This window comes from Sminthopsis crassicaudata, chromosome 3 (genome assembly GCF_048593235.1).
Source record: "Sminthopsis crassicaudata isolate SCR6 chromosome 3, ASM4859323v1, whole genome shotgun sequence".
NCBI lineage: Eukaryota > Metazoa > Chordata > Mammalia > Dasyuromorphia > Dasyuridae > Sminthopsis > Sminthopsis crassicaudata.
The window spans coordinates 336,104,755-336,112,982 of NC_133619.1; the positions used below are offsets into that span (position 1 = coordinate 336,104,755).

The 8,228-nt window shown below is 46.5% G+C and overlaps 1 protein-coding gene across 3 annotated transcripts; it reads right to left on the bottom strand.

Moving 5' to 3' along the window:
* Window positions 1-208: 208 nt before the first annotated feature.
* On the bottom strand, window positions 209-7,828 carry ZDHHC19 (zDHHC palmitoyltransferase 19). 3 transcript variants are annotated; one of them, XM_074301522.1, is made up of 8 exons: window positions 7,605-7,828; window positions 6,873-6,988; window positions 5,938-6,077; window positions 3,074-3,246; window positions 2,418-2,523; window positions 1,760-1,845; window positions 1,036-1,375; window positions 209-456 (listed from the first exon to the last, which is right to left on the bottom strand). In XM_074301522.1, exons 1-8 carry the CDS (start codon window positions 7,727-7,729, stop codon window positions 322-324), a joined length of 1,221 nt encoding a protein of 406 aa, XP_074157623.1. In that variant the 5' UTR covers window positions 7,730-7,828; the 3' UTR covers window positions 209-321. The 3 variants fall into 3 exon arrangements, with proteins under 3 accessions (XP_074157623.1, XP_074157622.1, XP_074157624.1); XM_074301521.1 differs by having other exon boundaries at window positions 6,873-6,994; window positions 7,605-7,804; XM_074301523.1 differs by lacking the exon at window positions 6,873-6,988 and adding an exon at window positions 4,526-4,566 and having other exon boundaries at window positions 7,605-7,789.
* Between the last annotated feature and the right edge of the window lie 400 nt (window positions 7,829-8,228).

Here is an 8,228-nt window from a genome sequence, read left to right on the forward strand (position 1 = left end):
CATGAGCTAATGGGTTACTGTTGGCTCACACTTCTCTGATGAATATTTCAGAGCCACAAAACACAAGAGCCAGAAGCCAGCAATTCATTCTCCCTGCAAAGCAACGAGAGCCCACAGAGTGACAGCCCTCTAAGGGCATCTGGGGAGGAAATGGCAAAGACTGTGATGTATCCAATGGCCTTTTCACCACTCCACACTGCTCTAGAAAGGTAGTAAAGGGATATTTAATGAAGTCTCTAGGGTAATCAAATACTCCCATCAGTGGAAGCCAAAATGAGAAAAGGAAAGGATGGGATCTGGGAATGGCCCATGTATCGTGGCTCAAGGGAAGGAGCTCAGGGAAGGGTAGTGCTGGCATAGGAGAGTTCCTTGGCATGGACCGGCTCCAGGTGAGTGACTCCCCAAAGCTTCTATCTGGGCCTCTCTGAATTGAGGAAGAACCCCCACACCTTGAAGCTGAACAATGAGGGAGAAAGAGGTGGGGATATACCCATAGTGCTCTGGGGAATTCCCCCTACCCAGAACCCTATCATCCATATCATCATACACACCTGCATACACACACACCCTTCCCTACTAGTCCTGGCAAAGCTGAAAGATCCCTTGCTTTTTTATCTCAAGGTTACCTTCAGAGCGCACATTACCTTCTTTTACAAAAAGGGGGAGCTTTCTTACCCTAGGTCACCCAGCTAGTAAGTAGGAGATCTGGGGCTAGAAGCCCCATCTCTTGGCTACCAATACATCTGGCTGCCAATACTACCACCACCACCTCTGCTTCCATGAGAGACATAGTGAATTTGGATAGGGTGATGGGCACTTGGACTTATTTCAGGTAACCTTTGGGTTCACTCATCCTTTTTCATGGGAAGGGAGATGCAGTGGCCAGTGGGTCTCTAGAGACTCAATGGGCTTGGCAAAGCTTGCCAGAATCTGACAATGTAGTGTCTCTGGGCCCTCCTACCCTCAGCCAACAGCCCCCTCCTCACACATACACTCACTCTTCCCCTTTACAAACACACACTCTTTGGACCTTACCTTTTGCTGAGGAGCTGCTTCCCCACCCCCCAAAGGACTTCTCCCTGACCTCCAAGGTTTTATGGGGAAGTGTGAGGGGGCAAGCCCAGGAACAGAATGGGAGTTTAGCACACTGGCGGGGTGGGATCTTGGCATGGTGGTAGGGCGAAGGCCTGGCACGCCACCTGTAGACTGAAGGGTGGGCACAGAGATGGTGTAGGGACAAGATGCACCGGTTGAGTGGGAGTAAGGCACGGGGAAGGGGCAAGGGGCAGTGTGCCCCTGAGGAGAACATAATCTGGATATTGGGACCTTGTCTGGCCCCACTACCCTTTGCAGCCGGATAGCTTCAGCCATATACCTGGAAAAAGAAAACAAGATGTCTAGGCCAGCTCTTCTCCCATCCCCTTTCTAGAAGAAGAATGCCAGGGTGGTTGGCCTGGAATATCTGCATTGCTCCATTGCTTCCAATGTCCCCACCCCGTATTTTGAAGCTGAATAGCTCACTTCTAGAGAAACTGGGGCCAGGGAAAACTGGGAAGGGATGGTATAGTAAGGAAGGCTGCCCAGCCCCACTAACCACACTAGCTCTTTATGTGATGCCCTAAGGAAAGCGTTGGGGAAAGGAGCAAAGAATGGAGATTGAGAATACCAGAGAAGGGAGGGGGTGGGGAAGAGGCTAGGGAGCTCAGTATGAGCCTTCCATCCTTGGGGGGATCCCCTCAGGTCGGAGCCCCACACTTACTTAGGTCCCAGTGGCACACAAAAGGTTAAATACCAGTTGCTGGCACAACCCTGGTCAAAGGGATTATAACCCTGCAGGTAACGGCACTGGGGGAGGCAAGAAGAAATTTGGTTAGTTTACTACTTACTGCATTGTCTTGTATTTATAGTCACTTGATAATACTTGTTTAGCTTTCTTCCCCCTCTCCCAAACTTCCTCATTAGAACGTTGGCACCTTGAAGGCCTGAGCCCCACTTCATTTTTGGGTTCCCAGCACCCAGCACAGTGCCTTCCTTGCAGAGAAGACGGGGGGGGGGGGTGCTTCATGACTATAACAATAGCCATCATTTAAAGGTCTATAGGGCATTCTATGTGTCATCTCATTTTGCTTTCACAAACCACCCTGGGAGGTAAGTGCTGTTATGATTCCCATTTTACAGATGAGAAAACTGAGGATGAGAAGCGGCAGTTTGCCCAGAGTGCCGCATCCTGTAGATGCCTGAGGCAAACTGGACTCAGGTCCAGAGTTTCTCTCTTTGTGTCACCTAGCTGCTTAGATTGTAATGAATGATGGAGGGAAGAGTGGGAAAAAAGCTGCCTAGAACTGGCAATATGGAGACGCTCCAGAGATTAACCCTCCGCCCCAGCCCCACCCCAACGCTCTAGCATCTGGCAGTACCTTGACCTCGTAGGAGCGCTCAGCAGAGCTAACGGACAGAGCCTGCATCCCCAGCAGCAGCAGCAGCGGCAACAGGAAGGCAGCCGCGGGGATAGCGACCACAATCCTGGCAGCTGGGCTAAGGCCAGAGAACCCCCAGTCCTTCGTCCTTCCCGGCTGCCCTGCTCCTTCCCGTCCGGTCCCTGTTTCCTTCTTCCCTTTCCTCTCCTCCCTCATCCTGTTCCCTTCCTACTCCTTTGCCCATTCCGATTCCTCCTGCCTTACCACTCCCCGACCATCACTCCGTCTTCACTGCCTTCCTCTCTGATCCCTTCCCATTTCTCATTCCTCCTTGTGGTCCTTAGGATCCTTCCTTCAACCTTTCCCTGTATTTATTCCTCTTCATTCCCTGTCCTTACCCCCTTCTCTGACTACTTCCTTCCTCCCCTCTCTCTCCCCCATTCCCTGCTCATTAACCTCATGCTCCTTTCTCTTTCCTCTTCCCAGTCTTAAGCGCCTTTATCTTTATTCCTTTCCCTGCCTCCGGTCTGTGTGCATGGGCCCTCTCCTTGACATCTCCCCCTTTTTGACTGCTATCCTTTCCCTTCTCCTGCCCTTGCTCTCAGACCACATCCTCTTTCAGGAAGTCCCAGCCCCAGTGACCCTGAAGAGGATACGCAAAAGCCTTATCCACGGAGAAGGACTGTTGGGAAGTTCGGATCAGGAAAGCCAAGCAAGAAGAAAGCAGGGATCCCGTGTAGAGGCAGAGCGAGACCACCAGCAGCATGAAGCATCGGAAGTTGCGTTGCCCGATGCAGTTGTTGACCCACTTACAATGGTGATCAAAATCCTGGAAGGAATGGGGTGAATTGGGACCAAGTGGGGCCCAGTGCTCAACTAAGGAATCCCTAAGCCTCAAACCCCTCTTCCTTCCCTTCCCTTATTTCCCCTCCCATTTTCAAATCCTTTCCTTTGGATTCATTTTTTCCCCCTCCCATACATAGGAAGAAACCCAGAGTAAATTAGCCAGCAACTTTTGTTCCCTGACCCAGTTTATCCTTTCAGAGAGGCAACCTAGAGCTGCCAGACCAGAAATCAGGAGCAAAACATATCACCATATCACAAAACATATACTCTGAGCAAAACATATCACCATTCGAAGTTTTGATTTCCCCAACTATAAAATGAAGATGCTAATTATACTGTTCCTGCTTATCCAACAGAGTTGGCACAAGGAAAGCAAATGAGAGACTATAATAGCTGGCAATTATATAGAATTTTAAGGATTGAAAAGGGTTTTCTACATATTATCTCATTAGAACATGAATGAAAAGCTATTTGATAAAATAGTGCTGTAAAATGATAAAATTGCAAGTGTTGTAAATGAGGTTTTGATTATTGTTCTAATAAAGTCTCCTGTCTTGGAAACTTGGGATTTTTTCCTCCCAAAGATTTGAGTCAGCAAGAGAGAAGAGTTTCTTCATCCTGGACTATCTCTGTCTTAATCCCACTCCTGTATATGAACTGCCACAAGCACCAACTCTTACATAATTTTCTCAGGTGAGATGAAGAAAGGTAATAGTCACCTTTCTCCTTGCCTCAAAAGAGATGTAACTATGTTTGTTAAAATATAGAATATCCAAATTTCAAGCCAAGGATTCTTAATGCAAGGTCTGAAGTATTTAAGCAGGTTTCACAGGATTTGTGAAGTTGGGTGAGATAAAAATTTTTGCTCAGTCATGTTTGGCTTTTTGTGACCCCATTTGGGGTTTCTTGGTAACGATGTTGGAGTGGTTTGCAATTTCCTTTTCCAACTCATTTTACAGATGAAGAAACTGAGGCAAATAGGATGAAGTGACATGCCCAGAGTCATACAATTAATAAGTGTTTGAAGTTGGATTTGTACTCAGGAAGAGTTACCGTGTTTCCCCGATAATAAGACACTGTCTTATTATTTTTTTGGGACTAAAAAACACCAGAGGGCTTATTTTCAGGGGAGGGCTTATTTTATCCTCCATCATGCCCCTTTTATCCTCCATCATGCCCATTTTAGCCTCCATCATGCCCCTTTTAGCCTCCATCATGCCCCCTGAGTGCTTATTTTATTCTCCATCGCTTACTGAACTTACCGAGTTTTTAGATGGTCCTGTCTCAGCTCTACTCCGCGGCGCTGCTCTCAGTAGCGCCAGCAAGCAAATCACCAGGGAAGAAGAGGATGACGCGCTCACTGCTGCAGCTCTGATTGGATGCAGCTCGGAGCGCGACGTGCGTTTCACCCGGGAGGGGAGGGCGGCGCTGCTTACTGAAGGTACCGCTACGCAGCATATAGCGCAGGGGATCACCATGATGACCGTTTTCATAGTAAGTTCGATAGGGCTTATTTTCGGGGGAGGGCTTATTTTAGCGGAATATTAAAGAGTATGTGGGTGTCTTATTTTCAGGATAGGTCTTATTATCGGGGAAACACGGTATCTATGCACTATCCATTTGCACTACCTAACTGCACTGGGAAAAAAAATTACATCTCTATTTTTCACCACTCTCTCATTGAAATTTATTCTTTTTCTTCAATGATCAATTTTTTAAATTATAGTTTTTATTTACCAGATGTATGCATGGGTAATTTTACAGCATTGACAATTGCCAAACCTTTTGTTCCAATTTTTCCCCTCCTTCCCCCCATCCCCTCCCTGTGATGGCAGGTCTACCAATACATGTTAAATTCAATGATCAATTTTTAAAAAGGCTTTGCCAGACTACCAAAGGAGGTTGCCTTTGACCCAAAAAAGCTAAGAACCTCTGCATTCTAGACTGTCCAAACTCTCAGGAAGGATTTCTTGAGATCACCTATTTGAATCATTTTTCAGATGACAACATAAAGATCTGCAAAGGAATCATAGATTTAAAACAAGAAGGACATCAAGTACAACCTCCACACCTACCCGTTTCAGAGATGAAAAAAAACAAAACAAAAAAAAAACAAAAACCAGACACAGAGAAGTTCAGTCAGTTGCCTAACTACCTATCACATAGGTAGTGAGGGTCAGAAGTAAAATTTGAATTCACATCTTCTGACTCCAGAATCAGTGCTTGTTCCACCTTGTGGTGCTACTGGAGCTTTTAGAGCTAGTTAGTGGCAGGGTTCTCCCAGTTTCTCTGATTTCCAACACCTGGGCTCTCCTGCATCTCTAGCTGTTATAGGCATGTCTGACACATACATGTTTCCTACTGTAGTGGAGTTAGCTGATGGGAGACATGTTTTGGAACATTCTTAAAAGGTTCTCTCCATAATTGTGTTTATGTGATATAGTAGGTAGCTGTGCTAATGTACAAGAAAGATCAATAGATTTGCTGAGAAAAGGATATGACCTCACTGGGTCTCAGTTTCCTCAGCTGGAAAATAGAGATAATGCTTTCAGTGTCTTACCTCAAAGAAATTGTTCTGAGGAAGGTACTATAGGAAATGTGGGATGTTGGTATATCCATTTCAGTTTGGCTTATAGGGTCATGAAGCCAGCCTCAATGCCCATCCAGGACTTACCTCCACACAGATGTTGCACCAGGGACAGTGGTAGGTCCGGGGAGGCCGGTGGTAGCAACACCTCTGGCACCACTGCAGGCGAAAAGCTCTCCGGTTCACCCATACCACCTTGATGGCCAGTGGGCACTGCCACTCAGAGCCTGACATAGAGAAAAGCAGGAAGAGCCTGATGATGCTTGCCAAACAGCTGATCACCAGAAAAATATCCTAGAAGCCTGAGACTTTCCAGGTTTCAGGACCCTCCTAGGAGGGAAAGAACTGTCTATGGAGAAGAGTAGAAACCTTCACAGGTGGCATCCAGACCCAGGGGACACCCTTATAAGGATACCTGAGTATGTGGGTTTTCCAGCAGGAAAAGTTTTGATTTAGAAACAAGGATTTGGGAGTTATGTTTGGCTTGCCCTTTTTAACTTGAAGAAGGGGGTGTCAGGTAGGAAAAGGGAAAAAATGGGGCTTATCAGGAAAGGAAGGAGGGATCTAGTGGGCTGGAAGAAGGAGCAAGTTCTTCTTATCATCCTGCTCCACAACTGCTAAGTTTCTCCCCTCCTCTTCCTTCCCATGCTCAGTCATCCAGACTAGTTTCCTCCTTTTACAGTTGCAGAAACCTATGCCCCAAGTGGGAAAATGACTTCCCAAGCTCACACAGCCAATTAGTGGCAGTCAGGAAGAGATTCTGGATCTCTTAGCTTCCAGCTAAAAGCAGAAACCCACTTTGGCCTCATGTACTCCCTGTGTCATTGCTTGATAGTTTAGGAAACACAACTTCTAGAAGCAGAAGAGAAAAAGACAGGTATTCTGGAAAACTGAGGCACAAAGAAGGGAGAAGTTTTAGATCGCCGTGGTTTGCCTGATCTATAGCCACTAACCTTCCTCCTCCTTCCCACCCCCTTTTACTTCTTGGAGGACAAGGTCTCAGGTAGGCAGGGGGACCTCACCTCGGTGGAGGATGCCAGGATCAGAGAAATTGAGAAAAATGAGACTGACCACAGTGGGAACAAAAAGGAAGCCAGTGATGGTGGGAGACACCCAGTCACCATGCTGAGCAAGCCACCTGCAACTGAAAACAGAACCAGTGCCGGGCTAAGTATCCAGTCTTCCCTCCACTCCTCCCTGTATTTCCCTTCCCTCCCAACTTACTCCAACCTGAAGGGTTCAGCAGGACTAAAAGGACAGTATATTGAATGTAAACTTCCAGAATTGGGATATTGTCTCATTCATTCCACCTGAGCCCAATTCCCAATTTAACATTAGACAGGTGGTGGTGGCCTGTTCTAAGGTAACAAGAGATGAGAATTCCTGTCCTTCTTGGTAACTCTGATGAACAAGGATTAAGAAATATATTCCTTTTTTTTTTTTTAAACCCATTGAGGGCCTTGAAGTATCTGGATAGGCTCTGGAGAAGGACAGGGAGATGCCCTAGACCAGCCCTGAAGACTACAGGAATAGCAGCATTGGCTTGAAGGAGGTTTGGGAGAAACCATGGGTATCTGAGATGCTGTGATTTCCGTGAGAGATGAGGGAGTATCTAGCTCCCTTTGGCAGAGCCTCCCTATTCACTTAGTATTCCTATAAAGAGAAGGGGCAGCCAGCTGGGCCAGGGAGAAGGAAAGGTGCCTGTGAGACGGGGAGCTCTGTCAGAAGCAGAGAATCAAGAAAGACCCACTCACGGAAAGGAGAAGAACAGACCACTGATGGTGATCAACAGCACAACATTGAAGGCAGCAAAAATGCTAGATGGAGCCCAGGAGTGACGTACATTCCTATAGGGCACTGCTGGCCTCCTGGGGTGCATGACCAGACACTTAGGACCCTAGAGGAGAGTAGAGCTGGTGCTGGACTCTCTCCTCCCTGCTGGCTATCCATGACCTGTTGCTGACCTTCAGAATCCTATGAGGAGAAGTTGCCAAGTCGATGGATACCAGAAGGAAGAAAATATAAATGACATCATAATGAATGAAGAGAGAGAGAAACTTAGGAACTTTGAAACAGAGATGCTTCCATCTGGTTCTCTTGTTTTATTTATCTACTATTTAACCTCCAGCTTCCAAATTTATTGTCCAAGTTCTGCTCTTGTGAGGAATTGTAAGAATGAAGAAACATAAATGGGTAGGTAGGGAGATAGATAGGTAGGTAGGTAGATAGGTAGGTAGGTAGGTAAGTAGAAGGATAGGATAGATAGCGATAGATAAGACGGATAGATGGATAGATAGGATAGATAGATAGATAGGATAGTAGATAGAAGATAGATAGATAGATAGATTAGATAGCATGATAAGATAGATGGATGGATG